Source organism: Temnothorax longispinosus, chromosome 11 (assembly GCF_030848805.1).
Source record: "Temnothorax longispinosus isolate EJ_2023e chromosome 11, Tlon_JGU_v1, whole genome shotgun sequence".
Lineage (NCBI taxonomy): Eukaryota > Metazoa > Arthropoda > Insecta > Hymenoptera > Formicidae > Temnothorax > Temnothorax longispinosus.
The window spans coordinates 17,035,332-17,062,155 of record NC_092368.1 but is presented as its reverse complement, the minus strand read 5'-3'; the positions used below and the strand labels follow the sequence as shown (position 1 = coordinate 17,062,155).

The window sequence follows — 26,824 nt, the reverse complement described above, 5'->3', positions numbered from 1 at the left end:
CCTATGATGAATTCATTTTTACTAATAAGCGTTTATATCCATCAGTTGTATTTAATACTGTACAAAGCTTAGCAACTGATCGATATTACTTTTGTCAGTCTTTTTCTTCCGAGTCTAAGCGCTATCAATTATGGATTTAATTATATTTTAAACTAGACTACACAAGAGTAAGCTATATAAATCAGATTTAATTACATCAAGTCTAATTTTTCGAAACGTTAATAAATGCACGTGTCCGTTTCTTGTACCGGTTCTTGCGGCGTTGCGTGATCCTTAATCCTTGCACGATTTGCGTAATTAGAAATCGCTGCGGATTGCACAACAAACACTATCAACGCTACGAGCACGCTGGAGCACATCGTCGCGGAATACGTTGCCTCGTACAGCAATTTCGGTGAGAACACCGACCACACGAACAGATGATAACGTTGATTGATGACAACGATCATGTAGATAGTTGACGTCAGCAGCCTCCACGCGATAAAAGACCTGCTTGTGCGCGCGACAACGTCCGTACTGCAAATACGAATCGCGTCTCTTCTCATTAATAACTCTCTCATTATCAACACGTGTATCGACAAGAATCTGCAGAATTCGTGAAGCACACTCACCGGTTTGTCGGATATAGCTGTCGATGGTAAATGAGTAGGAAATAAGCCAGGACAGGTGCGGACCAAGTATTGACGATTAAATATACACCAGTGACGAGAGGCATATAGGAACGCAGACCGACATATCCCGCTGCGACGTCTATACTTGCAAGGCTATTGGAATTTCCCTAAAATATCAATCGTGCACAGTACGAGATTAAAAATCAGCTTAATTCTTAACAATCTCACAATGAATTATTAAACCAATCGTAACCAAAAAAAAAATTGTGAAAAACAAATGTTTTCAAGTTTCCCTAAAAATTATCTAGAGGACGATTTTTTTTTTTTTTAGATTTGATCAAAGATGTCAAAAGTTCTTTCTTTTGCTCCTCTCATTTGCAAAGTTCATGTAGATTAATAAAAGTCAAGGATTTCACCTCGGATTTCATATATATAAAGTCAGATACTTGCCTGATAGAAATAAAACACATTGCCCAGCCAATAATGTACGAGGATTCCGAGATCGAGCAAATTGTCTTCTCTTAATGCAAAGTCGAGGGTCGAGCTTGTGATGATCTGCATCGGCAATAGGATCACGTTGTACGGTTGGTGCAGCATCGCCGAGATCGCCACCCACGTCGTCACGATGAAAAACAGCATCATGCTCGCGAAACGCCGTTTATCACGCTTAATTATTAATGTCGCGCGATAGCCGTAGCTTAGCAGAGACAGCGTTATTATCCCCCAAAACATACGTACTTCGTGTATGCCATCACTGCAACAAATGAAAAAGTTTGCTTCTTAAATGTTGCGGTTTGTTCGTGTAATCGCTTCGATGAACGGTCGCGATAAACTGGCATTTATATGGAATATAAAGAATGCACGTGTTTACCTTGACGAGGGATACAATGGAATTGTCACGACGGCACCATTGGACATGTGACGAAAATATATACAAGCCGCGATAACCATATTAAGGATCAACGATTGCCGTTTGTATTCTTTATCCTCGCATTCGTACGCAATCCAGATTAGAAGACAGAGTGCTGAAAATAAACATCACAAATTATACATTGACTCTTATCTTGTACGAAATATCTCGCGATGAAACGATTCATTTCCCAATCGTTTATAATAATTAAAAGATCATTTGTATTTCAGCATAAATGTTGAGAGAAATTTAAAGGGTTTTGTCAATAGATTTAGACATTTTTTACCAGCTAGAAGCAGGAACGTCGTTCCGACTTTGTTGTCGTCTTCCTTCAACCAGCGAGCTATGTCAGGCAAATGGGCCCACTTGTCGCCAGTACTGTTTAGCTTTCGCAGAACTCTGTGCCCTATTAGTAGCAACAATAGCTTAGCACAAAGTTCTATGTGACGCCTAGTATCGTCGCACGTTGGACCCACGGGACCCACCACCTCTGTTCGCACCTTAACGCTCGTAAGATCGCTATTATGTACCGTACTATTAGATGGCGAAGAGATTCAGCTGCGACGCAACGGATTATTCAAATCTGACTTGAATTTTATCAACAATGGAACAAGTAAATTTTAATTTTATCCTTGTTCTATTTTTTATAAATTTACGTAACAATAAATTAATACGCACATTATTAATATAATCTCTAAAAAATTTATATAAATTAAATGCTAATGCTTTCGTGAACAAATAGTATATTTAGTGTGTCTGATTTGAATTATCATTAGATCAGGAAAAAAGATGAGAAAATTCTACTCACTATCGATGGTACGCGAGTAATCTTGTGAAATAACGGTAGAGAAAGTATGCGATAGTACTAGTCCAGAAGAAATACCATGTCTGATGCTCCTCCTCAATAAAACTGCTGCCGACGAGGCTCGCCATGTGCAACAACGCGCCGACTTGGAACACTCTGCGTATCTTTGGTCCCTTCGTGAACTATATTAATCGGAAATTAAAATATTATAATGGAGATGTTATTTTATCGTGTAGTTTATTATTGCGCAAGAAATATTTAAAATTGTCTAAACTAATAATACTTGTTAACATCTTTCACTAGAAATTAAATAAATATTGATTCTTACCTCCGTCAAAGTAAAGTCGCTGTTTATACAAAGATCACAGTTAATATATAAAATGCCGATGACTACGAAGAACAACAAAGCATTAAATATACTCGTCGGGTAGAAAGAGGTCGTATCTTCAGAATTGTAAAAATAATACATTCCTAGACACAAGGAAAATCGCACCAAGAAAAATGATGCGGTCTTTTTATACGTAGTCCAAACAGCGGTTTGCACGAAAAACAAGATGAAAAGTATCTGGGAACAAAAAATTAAAAGTAAAAAAAATCTTCAAATTCTTTAATTTAGAGCAAAAGAGAAAAACTACATTTATTTAAATCCCTGGAATTTACCCAACGGGATTATTTCCTCGACACATAATAATTTCGATTTAAATGCTCTTTAAATTAAACAACTTTTTAAATACTTGCATCTTTTGAGATTATCCGTAAAACTCACTTGACACAGAAAAAACACGGCAACGACCATCGAACGAAAGTCGTACTTGATTATGCTGCTGATTAGAGCATCTTTCATCTCTTTAAGGATCGCATTATAAGACAAGACGATCATCTCGACCATCCCCCTCTGTGTCTCACTCGCGTTCAACCAAGCGGCGTGCAGATTTACAGCGTCCAAATACTTTCGGTATACATCTGAAACAGAACGTGAGTCTCCCTTCTCGTATGACCGCCACGTCGTGATATTCTAAAAATGTATCAAAACCAGACAACGAGACGCTACTTATAAAAGAAAACATGTAAGACAAATGAAACGTATCCTGGCGTATAAATAAAGATAATGATAAGAGGATAGTGTATCCAAGTAATTTTTTTCAATTCGTTATCATTTTTAAGGTTTACCGATTTAGCTATGAGGTTTTCCGTTATACCGTTATATCGCTTTTTACTTCTTAATACACCTAGAAAACGTATGTAATAAATAAAATGATTCTAGAGACTTTTTAAAGCTACATACTAATACCTATATGTAAAATTGTTGCGAGTATTCCTTTTCATGTCCTTTTATATAATTTTTGACTTTTAGTTTCTAGATTCTTGACACAACTTGGATCTATTGCATCAAAAGTTGATTTCTCTGTCCTCAATTTATTATTAACGTTCTAAAATTCAGAGTTTCTCATTTTCTCACTACCTTTATCTAAACATCTCAATATCCTTAAATATTCCGCGAATAACTCTTACGTCAAATACTTACGCTCAATTTGCGACTCACGGTGCGCGAGCTTCCGGAAACGGTTAAACACCTGCCTCGAGTTGTAATAAAGGAGGAAGAGCCGTTTAGCGTTGTCGAGATCGTAGATGCTGTCCAGAAACACGGAGCCGAGATTTGTAGAAGGAATAGGTAATCCGAGAGCGGTAGACAACGTCGCTGCAATATCGAGTTGCTCGATTTCAATTGATTCACCATCCTCTTGACGCAGACAGCGAGTTCCTCCTATCGTAATAAACGGCACTGTTGTCTCTTGCGGCGTCGAGCCACCGTGGCCGCCCGAGTCCTTCATCCCATGATCGCCGCAGACGATGAAAAGCGTAGGTACTCTGTCGTTGTTCTAAAAATAAATGAGCCATAGAATTTAGTTCTAAATAAAAATAGGATAATTCCGACACTTGTTAAATAATATCTCATAATACGCTCATACTCATATATATACATATATATATGTATATATATGTATATATATATATACACACACATAAATATATAAATTATTCTTATTATCTATTCTGAGAAGGAGAAAAAAATTAGAAAACAGGAATAAAAACAGTTTTTTCTAATACCGACCCAATCTTGCACACGTTGGGCTATTTGAGCGACAATTTCGTCCATTTCTTGTAGTTTGGATTTAATCGAAGCGCCAAATGGGCCTTCAACGTGACCAATGTGATCTAGTCCAAGATAGTGGAGAATCATCACAGTCCAGTCGTTGTAATTCAACTCGTCTCGTATGTGTCGAGTCACATTATTATCTACCTGTTGAAAATTTAATAATTAAGCTCTCAAGAGTAATCTCATCATAAAAAAAAAGACATACAATATAGCTTGTTACATTTTATCATATATTATACATTACGTACCTCTGTAAAATCGGTAACGAAAAATGAACTAGTACCATCGTGACGATCAAATATACGGGGAAACAGAGAAAGCCAAGTGTCGTCTCCATAAAACACTAATCTATGTCCATGCTCGTTTGCTTGAAGCAATAAACTGTCGCTGTGCAAAGGTTTACTCCGCAAGTTCAGTACTATATCTATAAAGTTTGGCACTGTGCCAGTCATCATTGCCTGTATGCCAAACAAAGTTTTATAAAGACTGATTTCGGCGTAAAATACAGTAGTATTTCCGAATAACGTACTAGCACACAAAAATATTACAACTTTACTTTTATTCTAGGCATTGTCACTGTCGGCGACTGCAATTTAGCTCGTAGCAAGCACCCGGTAGAGTTTACCAGTAGATTACTCGTCAATGGCATGGCGGCTTGTCCCATTGGACCCGCGACGAAATCCCATCTTAGCCCGTCAATCACCATGATTATCAATTTCGTTATCATCGGCCTGTATAACGCATGTCTCTTTACACTGGAAACAGCGCATATATAACGATAAATATTTGGAATTAAATAATCAACGTTGTATTGATCTATTGATGAATATAAATCATAGCTTTAGCACGTATTTACAATCTAATGAAAAACAGAATACTTGAATATATCAACTAAAATAAAATTATATATCTATATCACGATTATGTCGATTAATTATTATATCACAACTTGTAGATATATATCACATATCAAATAAAATTATACGTTTAATACGTCGATTATATCAATACAATTAAAAAGTAAAAAACCTTATCATTATTTACCAACGATAAATAATTAAATGTCTAATGTTGTTTACATTTCTCACATGCGCAGAGAAATAAGGTTAATTTACCTTAAATTACCGACGTATTCCGGGACATCTGATCGCGAGGCGATCGCATCGGTATGCGGAGCGACGGGAAAGAAACCGTGCAAGAACAAAGCGATGGAAATCGGTGCGACCAACAAGACGTAAAATAATAATAAAAAATTATATTTAGGCATCATAGTTTCGGACGTTTCGGCCATCTCGCACCTTGCACTTGCACTTGCACCTTGACAAGTTGACAGCCGGCTGATGAGCCGGCCGGGGCCGGGTATCGAATCGAACAAATGTCGAAATTCAGCTACTCTCGCAATCAATCGAGCTCTCGACTCTCATTCCTCTATGCCCGCGAGAGGTTTCAAAAATTTCTGTCATCCGTCCCCTTTAAATTCAATTAATGTCAAGTAAATTAGAAGAATTTACGTGTCAATTTACACATAAAACAAACGTGATAAAGTAAGGTGTAAATACAATATTTTTTAAAATACATTAAAAGTGGACAGTTTTAAATACATTCATGTATAGTTTCAATCATATAATAATTACGCGCAGTGGCGTAGCCAGGAAGGAGGGTAGGGGATAAATCACCCACCCGGGAATTTTTGAACCAAATATGAAAATAAAAGGTTGAAAGCGAAGAGAGAAATAAAATTGTAAATGCTTTGAAGGCTTTCAAGTCTATAATGTCTTGAACGACGTATACGTACCTCACTGTAACGATAATAATTAATAAGATGGCATATGTCTGTCATACCGATTACACCAAATACGCAATTTTTAAAATTTTTAATTTGCTTAGGCTTCTATTATTGTCTTTTAACAGTAAAATGGCGTAACTTTTGGTTTCATTCAGATGTACATCAAAGATATCTAAATTATTTTACACTGTATTTTAAAAGATATGTAGCTTCTTATTTCATTCATACATACAACATCAGCGTCCTAAAATGTACAGTACAGCCATCTAAATACAAAGGCATATACATATTATAAGCAGGGATTTCTTGCCTACTATATTACGTGTCTTTGAAAAGTCTGGGGGTTTACAACATTAATCGAGAAAGAACGTCTTCTTACTTTTTTCAAAGTTCATTTCAAAAGTTCACTATAGTTACTATTACCTTTACACGCATATAATATACGTTAATGTTACAGTGTTGGATCTTACCAAAAAAAATCTCCCCCTCCCCCGAAATCAAATCTTGTGGCTATACGCCCCTGATTACGCGACACAACACAGAACTATGCCTCTCGCGCGTAGTTGAAAAAAAGTGGAACGAAAGAAAAGTTACTTTGAGCGTAATGAGGAGAAAATCTTGTCCCGTCTCGCACAGAAATTGCACGAGCCTATAGAGAAGCGTGATTTCTACATAAACATAAACGCGCGACCAAGAACCGTCCGGACTCCGGACGCGCGGACGCGACGCGACGCGACGCGACGCGACGGTCCGTTGCGACCACCCTATGTATTGTAGAAAAGCTCGAAGCTCGAACAAGTCGCCACGTCGCCAGTCGCCACCGATCAATAAGTGAAGGCGGACTGGCGGACTGTTTTGTCAGCCAACGCGGCGCAACGTAACGCTCCGCTCCACGTAGCGCGACGTAGCTCGCTGTAGCGAGGCTGATCATTCGCGAGGCGTTCGCGCGTGCAGCGTCGTCCGTGGATCATGCTTCGGTAATTCCCGAACGTACCGTGTCCGCGACTTCTCGCGACTTTCATCCGAAATTAAGTGAGTGCCACGACTCATTGTCAGCGTGCCCGCGCTTACGGGATACGGGGGTTTCGCATGGCATCCGCATTTACTATACCGATCTCTTCTCACGAGTTTCTCCAACGTTTTCGGGTGCCTTCTCCGTTTTCCGTTCTCCATTCTCCATTCTCCGTTCATTCAGCTGATCTGTGAACTTTACCTCATTAGATATACCGAAACAACGTCATTTTACGCGTTACCTTCTCTCCAACATTATAATCTCTGCACATTTGTAAATGTACCTAAATGCGTTTGAGTGTCTTGGAATTTCCACGTATCCAATTCTTGAAAAAATCATATACGTCTTCGTTTTATTGTTAGGTATAAAAAGTGACGATAAAATCATATTTTTCACGTCGCAAGTCACGTTCAAGCGAATTTTATTTAATTGATGCATGTAATAATAATTAATATTCCTTACAATTTTTCGCGAATGTTATTAAATATTAAATTACTATGTACTATTTAATCGTTTCAACATTACGTCGGAAAAATGCAACGTGTATGGAGGGGCACGTAGACGTCTTTATATAATAATATTGTGTCTTTGCTAAGACACACACAGTGTGTGTGTCACTCCATATGCATGCAATAAACGTTGCTAATTCATAAATTACTTGTATTGTAATAATTTGCATCTTTTCATGCTTGTGAAACATTGAGGGATTAAATGGCACGAGCAATTTCAGCGGCAATGGCATCGCTGGAGGACAGTTGGAAGGAAGCTACGGAGGGCTTGGACGCCGCGGTCTGCGACTCCTGGTTCACGCGCTTGCAGGAGCTCTATTCGGAGGAGAAACGCACGTACCATAATCTGGACTCGCTCAGGGAAAAGCTGAATCACTATTACGAAATCAAAAGCAATCTCAAAAATCCACGAGCCGTTCTCCTTGCCATATTCTTTCAAAAGTGAGTGCCATATTCTATTCTTTCGACAATACAAGATTTTACGGCAACATGATATTATTTGTCGTATATTCATGTCTTTTGTTATATGTATATTGAATTGAATCGCTTATACTTGAACCGTTGCTCTTATCGGCAGCATCTGACTCAAAAATATCTTGTTGTAGCTTCGAGTACGATCCTAAAGCCTTGGTCTTTAGCGAGGACAAGAATCTTGAGCATTTCAACACTTTCGCCGATGAGGCCGAAATTCCGTCGGTGAGTAAAACAGCCCAGAGTTTTGTCTTTTAATCCTCAGCGGGTATACTGTATATCTTTTGTCAACGTGTTCAACATTGTGAAATTTTAGGTATAGCGAATATACGCGATATACATATATAGCGAAAAAAGAATATTGTAAAAATGCTAAAAAATATAACAAAAAAATAAAATTTTAATTATATCGTTCAAACATCTGCCAACACACTTTAGAGTCGAGTAAAAACGAGATAAAAAAGAATGTATGCAAATACTCAATTTCTGTTAATCATATTGTTTAATCGAAAGTGATCCGAGTACGTTAATCTTGCAGGACGCAGAACTCAGAGAAGAGACTTGTGCTCTGCTCAAAGTAGCGGCGACTCACAGTACCGAGGCACACAAGGTGGGCGGTGCCTTCGGCAGCGAGGATGCTCACTACTTCCTGGACCTGGATATGGCAGTACTCGGTTCTCCTCCGGATAGTTATGCCGAGTACAGAGAGCGAATACGCGGAGAATACTCTTTCCTCAGCGAGCCCATGTATACGGCGCTGCGACTCAAAGTAAACCACCACGCGTTCAACCTTAAAGTGTAAATACACGCGGCAGAAGGACCATCTTGACAGATATTATCAGATATAAACCAAGATATTACAAAAACTGTTTTGAAATCACCATTAGACCATTTCATAAAAAAAGGACTAGGATATTTTCCAAAATTATCTACAAGATTCAGATAATCCTTGAAGAGCGAAGCGTTGAGAGAGTGTTAAGCAGGGATAGAATGAATTGTGTATGTGTGTGTGTGTGTGTGTTAAATTTTTCCCTTCTTCGAGATATTCAGAAATTATCTGGAAATGGAAAAAAATCTAAAAATGTCAAGTAGAGACGGAGGGATTACGATTTCCTTCGTCCTCGGGTGGACATTTCTCTCACGAATTTTCTTATACGTTTCAGGTGTTGCAGAACTTTTTGCAGATTCCAAACATCTTTGCCACCGTAGAGTTTCGCGATAAGCTGGAGGAGCAAGCGCGCCAGAACATCCAAGCGGAGGTGGAAATGCTGTCTTAGAGATGCTCTTTCGTCGCTTTGCTTTCATTGAACGCGGTTCGCGTTTTTACGCATTCGACGTCTTCGAAGACGATCCGCCCGGAACTGCTCTAGTCGAGACTGTCGAGAGCTTCCGTCAAAGAGCCAATGCAATGATAAAAATGCAAAAAGTTTTAGACGCCTACCTCACACACACACACACACACACGCTCGTTCGCGGTTTTGCAGAAATGTAAAATTATTGAATGCGAGTCTTTTGGAACCGAAAGAAGAATATTAAATAATTACGTTCACTTTGCGATATTTTTTTTATAAACACAAGAGTTTATGTACGTGTTTACGCACAATCGTTACGCACTGTCCGTACTGCGTAAACATTCCTAGTTGATTTCGTGCAAATTTAGTTGATTTACTTTTAAAGTAATTTAATTCAAGTTTAATTCGATTAATCACGACGTGATTTTGATTAATAAATACTCTTATTGTAATTACTTGCAAGTATGTTATTAATAGATACTTGTAATTACACAAGTATTTATGTAATTATATAGATAAGAGGAAAATGATTGTAAGAATTATAGATGATATAATTATAAATAATGAATATATGTACATATGTGTATTACTTCTAAAACTATTATAGTGATATTTTAGTTTCATAATTGTTCGATTATCGAAACTGTCTTTCTCTTATTGTGATCTTGCACGTTGAAATTTGGAAAATAATGACCGCGCGCATCGTGTCACCTTAGGATTTGTGAATGGAATTGACGTGTCGATATATGTATGTAATATCAGTATATTTTAGAGAGTATATTTTCACCGCACTATTGTGAAAACAAATCAAAAAGTGGCTCGACTCAAAATCAGAACGTACGCCGCCTCGTGCGTGCGCGCCTCAGAACATATTTTCATGTTTGCGTCCTACGAAACAGTGGAACATTGTCAGAATGTGTGTGTTCCTCGGATCAAGTATCTGTAAAACTCCAAAGGTTTTAAAAGAATCCGAGAAGCTTTCTACATCGCGTCCACAAATCCTTTTCGAAGCAAGCTTATGATCCCCCGCGGCTCTGATGGCAATGCTTATATTGCTGATGGCATACTTTTATTTTACGCGAGTTAAAAATTGATTACCGCCGGCGCAATACACGCAAAGAGCGTGTCTTAAGGTTCGTACTCGAGATGTTAACAGATAGAAAGAGTGGTTGAACGCGTCAAGTTATTAAGACGCGGCGTTTTCCGAGATTTCCGCGCGATCGAGAACATTGCTGGTGGAAATATTAAAAATATTAAATACAATGTACAATGGAATAAAGATGATTAACCAGTATACATGTCTGTGTAATATACATATATAACACTGTATCCCTGACCCCTGTAATAAAATATACTCAAGTGTTTTCGAAATCATGAGTAATATGTAAAATGTTTTAGAAATTCTATAAAAGGTGTTGAATGTATAATAAGGAAAAAAACTGGTCGTGATGTAAAAACAATTTTCATAGGTTCTATATTCTCAAGAGAACATACGTGATATTCTCCTAAGATAACAAATTTTCAACAAAGGTTTTAAATAATAGTAAGATTTTGAACTTTTTGTAACGCGCCTGAGTAATTTCGTGAGTTATTGTACATTCTTGCGTTCCCCATATATTTTCTTTCCTGCATTCCCACAGGAGATTCACAGATCTGATCTAATTTTAATCTTTTCAACCTGTGTTTAAGCTCTTTTCTTCAATTTCTCTTGTAACATTTATATATAGATATTTATTATCCAAATATATTTATCATTGCTTCCGTCGCGGTCGATCGATCTTCGCGACGTTTCCAAGTAACTGATTGTCGTTTACCTTAGATACGTAGCGCACCCTTGCAAGGATTAGTCAACTGGCTGTTATACTAGTTGTTATACAGAAGAGTGGGAGAATCTTTAGGGGAGTTGGGCTCCTTTGGTAAGAGGCCCATTTTGATCGATCCATCATAATATCAGAAATCGATATTATGCCGGCATGCCGCTCCAACTCGAAGCGAGTGAAAAAACTTGTGATGATAATGAGGTAAAAACACCAGTAATAAAAACCAAGTGATGGTGATTCTGTCGAGTCTCGTTGCATCACCGAAAATCACATTGATGTATGAAGAATACCAAGATCTTAATTTGATAAGTTGACAGTTCGTTTTTCAAAATCTCACGAATGGCGTGGCAACAATCTATACATGGAAGATTTAAAAATATAACATAAAAACATAAATAATGAAAAAAATATATATACCTACACACATATGTATATACATATACAATGTACAGAGTGATTCAGAAATACCTGTACAAACTTTGGGAGTGAGTTCTCCACACATAAACAAAAAAAATGTCATATACACATTCAAATGTCATATGTCCGAAACTGACAGAAATCAGAATACAACTACAATAACATATAACCAGTGTTATATATCTTCAGTTCACGTATTTATCCACTTATTATAGTTTATAGTTTATAACAAATGCTCAAAATGTCCTCCACCTGCTTTAATGCACGCATGGCATGGACACGTCGGATCATATTAGACTGTCGCACTCTGTCAAAGATCCCATGTAATGTAAGTTACAGATGATTTTGTATATAGGCATCTACGACGCGTCGGCGAAGCATCTCTTTATTTTACAACTTTAGTTGCATAAACTAGGGTTTTTACGTGTCTCCACAGATAAAAATCTAATGGATTTAGGTGCAGGCCTGAAATGTATATAATCTTTCGATTATAACTCATAAACCACACAACCATTTCCGGACATCCGGACGTATGTGTATATGACATTTTTTTCTTGTTTATGCGTGGAGACTCACCCCCAAAGTTTGTACAAATATTTTTGAATCACCCTGTATAATATAATAATGTATAAAATGTAAAATATATTTAATAACGTAAAACACATTTATAATATAGTATAAAGAATATAATAGTAAATGTAATAGTAGTACACATATACATATGTATATAATCGAATTAAGGGAAGATTAGACTAAAATTACAGAAAGAAGGACAACTTAAAGTTGTCGAAAATACAGCGATTTGTATCGCAGGTACTGAAATATCAAAATACTTATCGCATGGAACCGCAGAATACGTTCAAGACCGATCTGGTGGACAAGATTGTGAGATCGGTGATGAACAATCGTTTGGACGAGATCACGTACGACGATGCGGAGGCCACAAAATTATGCGGCGATATCGCAACGGAAATACGGCGACGCGTGAAAAAGCTTAACTTCGATAGGTGCGTGATTGCAGAACGTGAATAGTCGAGCGCATAGACGGGCACGGAGGGCACGGATACCGTATGAAAATGATTTCTCGAAACATAACTTTATTATACATATATGGTTAACGTCGTAAAAAATAACCTTTCATTTTTAATAATAAAAAAATTTTTCAATTTAAAAATAAATTTTTAAGTAGTGGGGATATATTTTGAAAAATAAAAAATAAAAAATGAAAAAATTGTTATGTCACTGTTTTCAAGTACTCTTCCAATCATTCAACTTTTATTTTAACAATTCTTTTCTATCTTTTTTTAATCGATATTCGTCCTGAAAGAGAAAAACCGATTTTTTTCAAAGGAGTCTTTCATCCCCTGAACATACGATTTGGCACGTATTAAAAAATATATATCTCTTAGATTTTTGTATTTAACAACATATTTCAAAGAGAAACATATTTTAAATCGGTTCCGAACAGTTGTAACATGCCCCTATTACTAGAGTTATTACTGACCGACTCTTATAATAAAACAACTAATATTCGTTTCGCTGATGGCTGTTATTATAGACCGGTGTTGTTAATATTAGATGTAATAATTTTATTTAGTTATATCCTAAATGCACGAGATTGATATTTATAAGATTCCAGACATTATAAAAAATCCATTAATATTTGATTAAAAGTGTCGATAAGTGTTTAGCTGCTTTAGTTACAGCTACTGAAACTCCTCGAATGTTGTATAAAAAAAAATGTCTTCCCTTCCAGACACAAGATTATCGTCACGGTCACGATAATCGAGAAGGCCAGTCAGTCCGTGGAAAGGACTCTCGGTTTCCTGTGGGATAGCGAAAGAGATAAATACTCCGCCTTCTCTTTCGAGGGTCGTACTTTTCACGCTCAGTGCAGCGTGTTGGGTGTTTACTACGAGTAACGTACCTGAAGGAGGGATGCGATTTTTCTTTCGCGCTTCTTCTCTTTATTAAATATATAAGAGCACTGTAAAGAGCACGATAAATGTAATAATTTAACATAATAATTCTATTGAATTTAATCAATTCTACGCGGGCTCCTGAATACACAATATAAAATCATATTCACGTTGGACATATAGTTTCTTAATATAATTCCTTCTTTATTTCCCAAGACGAACTGTGCGAACGTTACAATATATATTATATAGGTATGTACAACATGGCTGAGTTAGACTGTTAGAAGAAGACTAATAAAACAAAAGAGAGATTCTTTCTGTTGTTATTATAAATTGTCATTTTCAGTAGATAATTTAATATAATATTACCTTGTATTTACATTTGCTAATTGTAATATTATTAATTAATAAATATCTTTTCATTAACCCGGCATTTATATGATTCAGTTTAGATCGACTGCCACGCAACACGCACCATCGCCATGCTGAGATCCTTCATAAAAGGAGCCTTCGGCATTAGCCCCGAAGTAGCCTAATTGTCAACGACACTTTGCCGCAGGTAATATTGAAAAACCGGAAGCCGTACTGTCTCTAATTGTAAGAATACTGCACGGCGTGAAATAACACGTGGCCTGTTTGTTTTCGCTGCACTTCTAAACTAGTGCAATAAGTTAGAATGAAAGAAAGTATATTTGTTTCATTCCAACTTATTGCACTAGTTCAGAAGTGCAGCGAAAACGAACAGGCCAAATGATTGAGAGAATCATTGTTTACGAGCGACTAAAAGTCTCAATCGTCCTAGCTGAAGAAACGTTTCTTTTAAGAACTTGTCTTAGAAACTTGAAAACATGGTGATTGTATATAGTTGATATAATTTCAAAATGGAACAAAATAATAAAAAAAAGTCCTTTTAATTCCCCCTTTTGACCTGTCTTAAATTAAAAAAAAAAAAGATTAAAATAAACCATGTGTTTTTTAATTCGTATCACGATACGATAAACACTTGTTTGATTAATAAAGACAATAAAAGAGAGAAAGATCTGTTCTAATCAATCAGTCAATCTTTCCAGCCAAGCTCTTTCCGCGCTGTGACATATCCTTTTGCCCAATTAATTATATATATATATGACTTTATGCGATTTTTACGATTTTCTCTCGACGTCCTTAATTACTTGTTCATTTTGCGAAAGCCCATCTACCTAAATATAGTTAAATTGGAACAGGAGCGGCGAAGTACTAACCGGGTCACGCTAATTGAAATGGGTCGAAGAGATCGCGTGACGCATGTTTGAACATGAGACACCAGGCACCGGTCTAGGTGTTGTTGGTTACCTACCTAGGAGGCAACGAAGCTCGACGACCTCGCGCGGCAGTGCCACACGAACTGCCGTGGCGAACGGCGGCTTGAACGCTCTACCTCACGATCGCGAAGGTGCGCTGGTGCGCACGTTTACATTGTTTATACATCGGAGGCAGTCCTCCCGTCGGCCTCGTCGCGGCCGCAGCGGTCAATACGTTCGTATCGCAATTCGTTTCCGGTCTTTTGCCGAACAGGCTTTGTCAAGTCCGACCGACCCTTTAAACTTTCGAGTTCCCGAGTGTCCATCTTCTAAATGTAATTGTAAGAGATCCTCCATCTCTTCACAGCGCCAGCGTCTTGGATACTTGTCTGCGGTCACAAGCACTCCTGAATCTCGTATGTATGGCGATCAATCTGAATTCTCAACTAATATTTAATATATTCTAAATATACTGTTGTATAATAGACATTTAAGTAGTCCAATGGCTGTTGATCTAGTCGAGTTTCACACGTATTTAATATTCAAAGATAGAAGCTCGTGTGAAAAATGGGTCAAAGAATTTAGAGGCGTATAGGGGAATACATTAACGAAGATAAACAAGATATATCCGGTTAAGGTGGGTCCGCGTATCAATCTTGATGAAAATGAAGCGAAACGAAGATTGTTTGATGTTTATTCCGAGTCATGCTTCCATGTTTCTCGTAAGTCTCTGTGCCGCAAAGATCTCAAGTTTATACTGAAAGAAAAGATAATAGACATATACCAATTTTTCTTTTTATTAAAATTAAGAAAAAATAAAAGAAAGGAGTCATTATAAAATATTATATCCATTCGCGTATTTAGTTTAGAATTGTTTAAACTTTTCTCCCATGTAAATCATATTTTAATTTTAGATGTTAAATATATCTATAAAATCAAATTATTAATCCTAATTTTTAAATTTAAAATTGACATTTCTATTGATGCCCCAATGTTAAAATTCTCATTCATTGAAGCCTAACATAGGACTTGAATTTTAAAACTATGATAAGCTTCAGAGAGATAATAAATTATTGAATGTTTGAATGCTAGAGACAACGCGTACTGTTTGAACAGTTGGACTTTGAAGCTTTCGAATACTTGAGATCTTTCGAGATCTTCAAAGTTCCTCTTTTATTTTTTCGATATCAGCTATCGAAAATTCTTAATTAATAAACTTCTCGCAATGTCTCCGTGTCGCTTAACTTAATGTTCTGTGTGTGAACGTGAGATCAGAATCTCTAATTCGCAGAATCTGTTCAGAATTCTCCGAACGCTACGATTCTTAGATCCGCAGATAAGACGCGATGAATTAATCCGGAAACGCTCGATTCGCGACCTTAGAGCTGACATGTAAAATTACCATATCACGCTTCAACGCATGCGAGAGATGATGATTTAATTCGCACTCCGGATTAAATATTGCGTGGTGAATCGTGCATCTCTCTCTCTCTCTCGCGTGCGCGCGTGATCGGGATCTCGTGAATCCTCACAACTTGGCGCGCGAAAGTGCGCCGCGAGTTTGCTGTCGACGTCGCGCAATTCAAGGATCGCCGATTACCGAGCCGCTCCGATATCGAGCGGTTTTCACTGGAAGCAAATAAACACGCGCGCAAAATGCGAATAATTACCGCTGCACTCCTGCTCCAAGAACCGTCGAGCGTGACCAGCGTCGTCGTCCTACTTTCGTGAACAATTGTCGCGAACGCGCGCCGTCTATCTCGTTCCGAACTTTATTACCGTACGTGATGTCCTGCAATCGGCACGGAGTCCATGCTGGAAAACACTCGGTTTAATTGGGGGGGGGAAAAAAGACAGATGCTCGAGAGTCGGAGAATAAACGTCCGTGAAGGGGATGCAAAAAGTCACAAAACAGAGAATTTGACAAGACAATGATTCGTAAATGATTCTAAAAGAATAATGTAAGAGATTCAAAAAATAACGCAATAAAATAATAATTTCCCGGAATCTAAAAAGAGAGAAATCGTAATAGATAGATCCGAGAATAGATCTAAATAGAGGCAACCAAGGAGAACTTGACGATCCTTTGAAGAGAGAGAGAGAGAGAAAGTGACGTATATCAAATAAGTAAAGTCAATTGAAAAAAAATTTATGCAGGATCTTTGAAACGTATGTAAATTTACAGTTCGATTATCTCATAATGATTCTTATCGTTACGCCGCGCCGGCCGCGTCGGCGAGGGACGACCGTTTACAATTTGTTGTTTGTTCATAAAACGACAATGATAATCGCCCCGCGTAGTTGACTAAATTCTTTCCTGTCATTGCGGCAAACGTCCTATCTCGCGCGAGCACGCGTCAGCTGTGTGTATCTGCGTTGCACATTGCTGTCGTCATTCGTCATCCGCTGCGGCTGCATTTTCTCCAATATGAATATTCATATTTCTTCCATCTGAGCTATATACTTTTCTTAAAGGTACTATGTTGTAGATGACATTCTAACATATAAAGCTATACTAGGACATGAGCATCACGGTTTAAAAACATTTAGATTTGTCATTAAAAGTTAGGTTTTATCTTCCAACCTTCCAACCATTTTAATATCCAACCGTTCCTTGGCTCGATCATCTTTTTTTACAATTAGTCTAGCAACATTTTGATTTTTCTTGTTTTTTCTTGATAATTAGGCCCCCCGCACAATATAAGGAACAAGGAACAGATATTAGCGATTATTACTAAGGGTAAGGAATCAGACATTAAGGTACGTGGTGTAGGATCTTGATATACGGCTTCCAATAAGTTAAAAATCTATTGCCCGTGTTATTCCCTTCTTCTGTTGCCTGTGTTTTTCATTGTGCATCCAGTTTTATTCCTGATTCCTTAGTCCTAATCGCTAATATCTGTTCCTTGTTCTTTATATTTTTCATTGTGCGGGGGCCTTTACTCTCTTCTTCAATTCCTAATAATTTTTTCGTCATAAGAAGATCTGTCCCAAAGTCGATGAACGAATCATTAAATTCTGAACTTAATATAGATTACTAGTCAAATGTCCCCCGATTAATCGGGCATTAGATTGATCCGTATCAATTTTTCTCTCGTTACTTAAGGATCGAAGTCAAAGCTTAAACCGTTCGAATCGTCGGATTATCGGAGAATTCCGAGGGCCAGGCAGAAAAGATACTTTGCGCGATAGTACATATCTTACAATTCCTTTCATAAGATATACATAGATATAACGTAAGACACTTTTATAATAACAGATCTAATTATATTTTCTCTAATTATAACAACGAATTTGTTTATAATAAATGACAAATATTTTTTCTCGTTTACGTCATGCGCGCATTACGCTAACGCCGAAGTAACGATGAGGCTCGAGGCAGTGCAGCGGGCGTGTAATGGATTTCGCATTGAAACGCGAGATTGAAGCGTTAGAGAGAGAGAGAGAGAGAGAGAGGCACTTGCGTGGTGCTCGCAAACGACGAAGAAATTAAGCATAAGTAGGCCAAGTATGCGGCATGGCAGTTGTAAGAAGCGAAAGAACAAGTCTTCGCTAATCGCGCCGTTGCCAATTACATTATCGTCAACTATTACGTCCAGTCTATTTCTGGACCGCGAGTAGCGTTCGTCGCTCACAAGATCCCGAAGACGTCGAGGACGATCGCGGTCGTACGTACACCGACAAGTTCCTTCGGGGCCCTGAAACCGGTTTCTCTCTCACGTACATACATCATTGTGTAACGCGCACGACGCAATTTTACTATCGCGCGCCTCTCTTCTCTTTCACGGTGGCCTTGGCCTTCGCGCGCGTTCATCTCTCCTACACATATTACACATCACCCTTTCATGCGGAAGTTGAATCCTCGATCGTAGATTCCGAGAACCTTTTAAATCCCTTTTGAGTCTCTCTCTCTCTCTCTCTCTCTCTCTCTCTCTCTCTCTCTTTCCCTCTTCGAAATCGCGAAAGGAAAAGTTGGAAACGTCAGACTCTCCGACCTTTTCATGATGAACAAGTTCATCACGCAACGTTTGATGATTTAAAAGAGAGTCAAGATCGAAGAGATAAAAGAGATAAAAAAATTAAATTTGAGAGAGACACACACACACACAGAGTATCACGGTGACTCTCGCGGGTCCGTTTCACCCGTTATCGTCTTCCCGCTAATTTATCGCGTTAATACTTGCCGGCAGTATAATCCGGTATAATCGGCGCGAACGAGCGGGAATACGCGCAAACGCTTCCGGTTATGTAATCACTAGACATACACGTTACGCTAGCTCTCCTCGAGTTGGTAATAAGTTACATTCCGTGATGTCGTCAGCTGGTGGCGAAATGTAGGTTTACGGCGCGTCCGCAAAACTCGAAAGGAAAAAAAAATCGCTTTTCCGCGAAGAGAGAAGAGATTGGAAGAGACCCTCGCGCGCGGGCCCCGCGGCATGCGGCACTCCGCGCACTACGATCAACGAGAAATTTTTCACGCGTGAAATTTTCTCAGGGAAACCGCGGAGCTTGCAGCGTTATTAAATACACTGCAAACTCAATTTTCCGCGTCAATTATTGCAAGAACGAAAATAAATGAACAATGAGTATTACCTGCTACTTTCAAATATTACTTTTGCTACCTGCTACTGTCAAAGGCCGAATGGAAAAGTGCAATGGCGCGGCACATCGAAAATCTATTCCTAAATGTTATTAATTTGTATTATTTATATCTTTCATTGTATTATATATAATTTATATATAGATAATAATTTATTTATATGCATATTATTTCATTACTAATTTTTATAATGATTAATATCCCGCCATTCAGTGCTTCGTATGTACCGAGGCCTTTTACATTTAACATGATAATCGGAGATTATTTATATTTACATATATATATATATATAGAGAGAGAGAGAGAGAGAGATCTCTTGCTTTTCCGGTTTAGGCGATTCGCGGCGGTCGCGGTCTTTTACATTCTCTTGATTTCTACATCGGACGTGGCTAGTTTCATTTATTCGTTGCATCTGACAGAGTTATCGCATCCTTATTGTTATTCTTATCGGCAGAAGCGGCGACTTTCACTGCATAATGTCCGCATTGTTGCTGTTGTTGGTCGCGTCGCTCCTGACCCCCCCGAGCGTCCACGTGCTCGCACGCGATGTCGATTTCTGCTTCGTGGACGAGGATGACCCGTACCTGTACATGGGCACGAAGACCGCGTACCACTTCGTTCACGGCGGCAAGACCCGGTTCCAGACAGTGCCGAGTAAGTTCGGTACACTAACAACAAGTACCCAAGTACTTCGAAATTCGGTTCGTCGACTACTAACCGTAATGGTTTTATTTTTTTAGTGTATCATATACTAATACACTAAGGACGCGATCATCGATAAAGAATTTGTTACTATATTTTGGCATGTATAGTCACGATGAAAAAAAATCAGAGTGTAACTAATATAAATATAAATATTTCCGTTTGACAGATTGCCGACCGGTGCAAATCTGGATGCTCGCGGCACACGGCACCCGTTGCCCGACCATGCACGAGATCGACAAGATCGTCTCTTTAACTAATCTCAAAGAGCAGATACTCCAGAATCATGAAGAGCGCAGAGGTACGTAAATCAACCTTTTCCTCTATATGTTCTTTATTCTTTATTCTTTACTTTTCATAAACTACTCTTCTTGCGTACGACTTACGTAAAGTTAGAACTTTCTCTTTTTCTTCTTGTATTACCGGCTACAAATTAATTCTTTTTAATCTCGTACTTACATAATATATTATATTAATATTTTATATATATTGATATCTATATATGTGTATAATTTATATAAATTCGAAAATTTTATATATTAATAAATTTTTCAACGTTTATATGGACTTTCTCTGATTGTGAGCATAAAACTTATGCTTAGGACGTATGCTGCAACGTGTCTCTTGTATACCTTAAATCTTAAATTATGAATTAATGTTATAAGACGTTCCCAAAATTTTCTCTACGTTTCCGTAAATCATTGCAGCTTAGAAATTCGCAAGCATTTCGCAAAATCCAAAGTGCATCTCACAATCAGTACCTATATAAAAATGTCGTTTTAATGTGATATATCTAATCCTCGATTGTCACAAAAGACATTCACCTCATAAGACTTATGTTAGTTATACGATTAAATTGAAACTTTCAGAATTTTGTAATCGCGTCACGTGTAACGCGATCCGATGTTTGTTTTTTCGTAGAAACTCGCGAAAATTATGCGACGATAAATACGTATTCTTTCTCGCGCAGAGGGTCACATGTGCAATCGAGATTTGGAAAACTTGCGAAGATGGAAACCTGACGAATATTTGTCCTCACAACGGGCGGAGGTCCTGACGCCACAAGGGGTCGAGGACATGAAACTGCTGGCGAGAAGGTTGCAGAGCAATTTCCCGGAGCTGTTGCTGCCCAATATCCACAACATTACATCCACCAATTACAAGGTATCTCTTCTTATAATTATTTATAATGTCGATCACTATGTGTAAACGTGTCGATATCGCGTCAGATTTCAGGATAAAACTTTCACTTATAATTTCATACGCCGCGCCGTATATTTTGATATATATGTGTGCATTTCATTATTTATTTTGCGTGTGCGTGTTTCTGATTCTTCAAATGTGTTTCGCATTACGCGTGGCGTATTTAATAAATTATAAATAGAATTTTGTCTTACAATTACATTCCAACGCACATTACAGAGATCGTCTAAAGTAGGGCGTTAATTAACTAGATTCGATTAAGCAAATGTCGATAAATATCGAATAAATCACGAAGCGGTCCGTAGCGATATAGAATATAGAACGTACGCGATTGATTTTTCAGTTCCGTGCTACCGAAGCTCGCGATAGTATGACATCCTTTATGGAAGGACTGTTCGGAAGCAGGTCCGCCGTACTTCCGGAAGAAAGTTCTCTCAACGACACTTTACTTACCGTAAGTACGTTTTAATTATTGCGCTGTAAGAGATTCAAGTAGTATATTATGATTTAAGAAGGCCAACCTCATCTCAGTAAATCTCAATAAAAATATTGCGATAAATGCATGTGTGTAGGTATATTCCAATATACCTACCAGAAATCAAATTGTTTGACATTGTTTTTAAGTGTATTAAGTGTATACCTCCTATATTAAGCGTAAAAATAATGTAAGATAAAAAGACGAGTTATTGAAATATCCTGTGTATTAAATAATCAACTTTTTAATACAAATACTTTGCTTCTTTGAATGTGTATAAGGTCTCGTAGTTTCTTTTTGAGAGAAAGAGAGAGAGAGAGAGAGAAAAGGCAAGAGAAAAAAATGAACTGGCTCTCTCTCTGACTTAGGTAAAAAAATATAATAAACATAAAAACCAAAGTTTTTGTTCGATAAAATATAAACGTAAATTCGTAAAAAGCTTTCGAATTTCAGATACTTCTAGAAACTGAATAATTTTAAATATCAAAAGATTTATCTATTAATTTCATTTCTTAATATTTTATTTAGGATCAAAGTCGATCCAAGTCGGTTTGAATTTACCTCACAATCAGTCTGTCTGAGTTGATTAATCTTGCAGGCGTACAAAACATGCGGCGTGTGGAAAAACGAGGAGAATAACGAGGGATCGTTTGAGAATATGGAACACAGCAGATTCGACGCTGGGCCAGAATTCCAGAATCTTTTGAAGAACGTTAGCAGACGACTCGGTTTTCTGTACAATATTTCTGCTGGTACGTGCACAATTATTGTAAACGCATGCATCAATTATATTTATCCTTAATCAAAGTCCGATATAAATATCTTAAATAAAAAAATTAAATTCTTGAAAACAGAGCAAATCAAATTTGACTAAAGAAATATATTTTAATTCTTCAGTTAATAATAATTCTACACGCAATGTATATATATAATTATAATTATTGAAAATTCCTTCGCGGATGTGAAAAATTTGAATATTTATTGAGAATAGTATATAGAGACATGTAGAGACACAATCGGCAATGATGTTTTGGAATATTTTTAGATATGGTCGACGCTATGTACGACGCGTGTCGATATCAGAAGGCCTGGTCTGTCACCGAACTTTCACCTTGGTGCGCCGTCTTCAGCAAGGAGGAACTCCGCGTTTTGGAATACAGGGAGGACCTCGATTACTATTACAAAGCGGGTTACGGACGAGATATCAACACTCGTTTAGGATGTCCTCTGTTGCACGACATGATGCGACACTTTTGGTACATTATAAGTAACGCAGCGAGTTCCGTTACAAACGTCGCGTTTCTCGTTCTTGACATTCCGCGATTTACCGAGAATTCTATAATATGTATTCAAGCTACCCTATCGAATTTTTTATTTTAAGTTATCGGACATTTAGCCTATTGAGTCGAGTTTTTTGTTTCGAACTCTTAGGAGAGAAAGTTGCAGTTATAAAAGCGTTAAAATATATAGCGCTTCCAGTTTGAATACTGGTACTATATGCTTCGTGATCGAAAAAAGGAGAAAAAATTTATAAGTGTATATTTTAATCAGGAATATAGCACGCGACGAGATGTCGAACGAACCCGCGGGCATCTTCTACTTCAGTGATATCGTCAGCCTGCAAAATCTTCTGACTACGATGGGCATAAATGAAGACCAGACGCGGCTGACCGCTTATAATTACAAAGACGTGGCTAGACGTCAATGGCGCACGTCACTGATATCGTCCTTCGCCGGGAATCTCATCGCAGTATTTTACAAGTAAATATATCTGTCCTTTATCCTTATCCTCTATTCTTATCTTTATTATCTTTTTACTTCGATCCTTTATACGGAAATTATTTATTATTATTTATCTCTCAATTCGATCGATTTTAATCTGGAATCGATTATATAATTAAGCTGGTAATTGTGTTTAATCGCTTTAAACTGGAGTATCTAGTATCTAATATTTTAACACTCTTATGATCACAAATTTTCTCAAGTTTTGAAATTTGTTTTCGTTTTGTTTTTAGATATAGATTCTCCTAGTCCCATTATTTTCACTGCGGTTTCACTTACAAATTATGTTTGTTTTCTTTTTTACTGATGATATCTAATGTTTTTAAATTGCATTTCTTCAAAAAATACTACTAATACGTAAGTCAAGGTATCTTATAATTTTTCATACAACGTAAATAAAAAAAAATGAAATGAGTTGACGTAATTTAATTGGCACGTGAAATTCGCTTTAGTCACGTTAGTTTTAATATATCTAAACATTATAAACACATACAGATAAATCATGCTGTACGTTATCTTTGATAAAATAACCAAAGTCAATCAGTCACTGCTACACAACGGAAATCATGTTATGTAAATATTAATATTAATAAATTCTAACTTTAGTAAAAAATATTATTGCAGATGCAACGACAGTAATAACCGCAATAAAGTGATGTTTTATCTGGCGGAGAAACCAATACGGTACAATGGCTGTCAAGTGGGCCTTTGCGATTGGGAATTACTGAAGAGCAAGTTCGGCCAGCTGGCGTCCAACTGTAAGCTGGACGTCTGCTGGAAGGCGAGTGGAGCAACTTGCAGCTTTTCAAATTCTATAGCCATATTATTAGTGTGCTTTGTTCTAGTCCGCCTTGGCTACCGACACGTGTAAAAATAAGCTATTAGTTGTATTTCGTATTATATTCCGTATTATCGAACGTTAAATCGTAAAATATTAAATACAAATGAGACAGATCTTCGGGAATTTGAAAAGTTAATATTTATAGGAAACTCTCCTCTCAATAATCTAAAAAATCCTATAAAGCAAAAAACGCACGGAAAATTAAAGCGTTAAGTTGTAGATGATTATATCGCTTTTAGATCTATGTTACGTTTGCAACTCGAAAATGCATTATAAAATACGCGTGCGCGCGCACGCACATACACTACTATATGCGAGTAGTATAACACGCAATAAGTAACGACATTTAATTTGTCTTTACATATTTTATGTCTAAATTTTATTATATATTCTATGTCTATAAATTAATAGAAATATTGTTATAATATATTTCCTGTATAATTTATGATATAATATCCTAATATGTATTTTAAAATATATATTTATTATATTTATATATCCGCCTGTTACTAGAGTATTTTAATTAGTTATATAACGCAATAATAACTAAAAATATAGTCACTCGCATATCAAGATATACATCTCATTTTCTTTTTAAATCCCTCTCTCTCTCTCTCTCTCTCTCTCCCTCTCTACGTGTTCAATACTTTTGCACGGTGTTAAAACTTGCATTATTCACAGAGCGCGCCCGTTCTTGAAATTAAGCTATATGTTTAGAAACTTGAAAATGCTGTAACTTGTCTACATACAACCAAATATTATACTTTCACCAACATTCCCGATGATGTTAAAATTTTCATTATTTATATATTTATTCACAATAACTCAAAGTTATAATTCGAGACGCAACGAGACGAGTACTTAAAGAATAGCCATCCCTGATCCCAGCATCAATTACAATCTCGCGGTTCAAATCTAATAATATACATATACATAATGTATATGTATAATATGGAACAAGTATTATGATCCAACATAAGCAATAATCAGAGTGATTGTAGAAAATACACTTGCAACTGCTAGTCACTAAGGTGTATCTCGCATATATCACTCATCGTACTACCCGCATAATTACGTCATGAAAAGTCCGTCATACGAGTAATACGATCGCACGGAGTTCGCCTGACGGATCTGTTACGCCTTTACGGATTGCGCCGCGTCCGCGTCGTCATCTCAGCGCGATATAACCATATAATATTACAATATATCCGGTGGCGAACCTATGCTATGTAAACTATGTTTACGCGAGCGTTACTTCTGTAGTAACTTGGGATACGTCACTCGTTTACGCGGAGTGACGTATCGTAGGTTATTACTACAAAAGTAACGCTCGCGTAAACATATAATGTACATGTATATAGTAGTAATCTAGCACCTAGGACCACGTATTGGTCTAATGGTCTTGCCGAAAACGATAACGCGTATATGTGTACATACCTATGGCTGCTGATGGCAACGTATCTCGTCAAGAAAAGAAGAAGCGTAAACATGCCAAGGAGACTCCCTCCGTGCCCCCTCCCGCTCCGCCAAACCTGAACCAGCGAACTCGATAATCTCGATTCCGGTTTCCGGTCATACGGAAACGGATTTTTGCCGGGAGAACGATGCTGAACGATGCTGTTGGATGCGCGTGTATAACACATACACACATGTAACATGATGTTTCGTTGCGACGAACTTTGAGAGTTTTACGAGACACGGAGACACTCGAGCGATAATTCGACACACGCTTTCGCTTTCGAACGACAGAATAATACAGTCACGACGACCGACGTCACGAGAACACTGCATATGCAGAATGCAGACTGCACTGACTGCAGCCGATAGCTGATAGCGATGAGCGCGACGTGTTCGTGTTTGGAGTCTATCGATGATTGAGACACTGTGCCACCATGTGTCACACTGTACACGTGTGGGCTGTGGGCAGTGTGCACTGTGTGCAGTGCACTGCAGTCAGTGCGATCGAGGTATCGAGATATCGAGATATCAAGACTGTCGCGAGAAGCGATCGAGTTCTGCGTTTACTGCAGTGCCATCAGGTGCTAGGTGACAGATGACAGGTGCCAGTGCCTGCACCCTGCACCCATCAAGTACACAACATACATATGTATACATATACATTACATAAATTATTTACTGCAATGCTTACAATTTACACGTAGGGTAACTCCGATTAATTTCTAGGTATATAATTTCTCGTCTCGAATTTAATCGCCTTTGTTCCATACGTT

At 37.6% G+C, this 26,824-nt stretch overlaps 4 protein-coding genes and 1 long non-coding RNA gene across 12 annotated transcripts; 3 read left to right on the top strand and 2 right to left on the bottom strand.

The window, feature by feature from the left end:
• Nucleotides 1-11: 11 nt before the first annotated feature.
• On the bottom strand, nt 12-26,482 carry Pig-g (phosphatidylinositol glycan anchor biosynthesis class G). 5 transcript variants are annotated; one of them, XM_071792780.1, is made up of 14 exons: nt 26,031-26,482; nt 5,600-5,954; nt 5,041-5,239; nt 4,733-4,942; nt 4,440-4,628; nt 3,852-4,206; nt 3,093-3,289; nt 2,655-2,891; nt 2,330-2,508; nt 1,808-2,040; nt 1,483-1,636; nt 1,062-1,365; nt 612-778; nt 12-537 (listed from the first exon to the last, which is right to left on the bottom strand). In XM_071792780.1, exons 2-14 carry the CDS (start codon nt 5,773-5,775, stop codon nt 219-221), a joined length of 2,919 nt encoding a protein of 972 aa, XP_071648881.1. In that variant the 5' UTR covers nt 5,776-5,954; nt 26,031-26,482; the 3' UTR covers nt 12-218. The 5 variants fall into 5 exon arrangements, with proteins under 5 accessions (XP_071648881.1, XP_071648880.1, XP_071648883.1 ...); XM_071792779.1 differs by lacking the exon at nt 26,031-26,482 and adding an exon at nt 6,280-6,598; XM_071792782.1 differs by lacking the exon at nt 26,031-26,482 and adding an exon at nt 6,280-6,598 and having other exon boundaries at nt 12-516.
• On the top strand, nt 7,105-10,850 carry LOC139821619 (uncharacterized). 2 transcript variants are annotated; one of them, XM_071792815.1, is made up of 5 exons: nt 7,105-7,302; nt 8,013-8,232; nt 8,397-8,487; nt 8,801-9,031; nt 9,426-10,850. In XM_071792815.1, exons 2-5 carry the CDS (start codon nt 8,018-8,020, stop codon nt 9,537-9,539), a joined length of 651 nt encoding a protein of 216 aa, XP_071648916.1. In that variant the 5' UTR covers nt 7,105-7,302; nt 8,013-8,017; the 3' UTR covers nt 9,540-10,850. The 2 variants fall into 2 exon arrangements, with proteins under 2 accessions (XP_071648916.1, XP_071648915.1); XM_071792814.1 differs by lacking the exon at nt 7,105-7,302 and having other exon boundaries at nt 7,987-8,232.
• LOC139821625 (dynein light chain Tctex-type protein 2) lies at nt 11,239-14,252 on the top strand. Of its 2 annotated transcripts, XM_071792830.1 has the most exons (4): nt 11,239-11,575; nt 12,605-12,798; nt 13,548-13,709; nt 14,158-14,252. In XM_071792830.1, exons 1-4 carry the CDS (start codon nt 11,528-11,530, stop codon nt 14,228-14,230), a joined length of 477 nt encoding a protein of 158 aa, XP_071648931.1. In that variant the 5' UTR covers nt 11,239-11,527; the 3' UTR covers nt 14,231-14,252. The 2 variants fall into 2 exon arrangements, with proteins under 2 accessions (XP_071648931.1, XP_071648932.1); XM_071792831.1 differs by lacking the exon at nt 14,158-14,252 and having other exon boundaries at nt 13,548-13,798.
• On the bottom strand, nt 13,603-16,675 carry LOC139821631 (uncharacterized). The gene is made up of 3 exons (XR_011734304.1): nt 16,661-16,675; nt 13,719-15,747; nt 13,603-13,617 (listed from the first exon to the last, which is right to left on the bottom strand). It is a non-coding gene; the product is annotated as an uncharacterized lncRNA (long non-coding RNA).
• On the top strand, nt 15,088-25,170 carry LOC139821609 (multiple inositol polyphosphate phosphatase 1-like). 2 transcript variants are annotated; one of them, XM_071792793.1, is made up of 10 exons: nt 15,088-15,225; nt 15,358-15,406; nt 20,045-20,244; nt 20,462-20,593; nt 21,263-21,456; nt 21,839-21,949; nt 22,569-22,722; nt 23,016-23,226; nt 23,522-23,731; nt 24,377-25,170. In XM_071792793.1, the coding sequence occupies exons 3-10, from the start codon at nt 20,067-20,069 to the stop codon at nt 24,621-24,623; spliced, it is 1,437 nt and encodes a 478-aa protein (XP_071648894.1). In that variant the 5' UTR covers nt 15,088-15,225; nt 15,358-15,406; nt 20,045-20,066; the 3' UTR covers nt 24,624-25,170. The 2 variants fall into 2 exon arrangements, with proteins under 2 accessions (XP_071648894.1, XP_071648893.1); XM_071792792.1 differs by lacking the exon at nt 15,088-15,225 and having other exon boundaries at nt 15,264-15,406.
• Nucleotides 26,483-26,824: the final 342 nt, after the last annotated feature.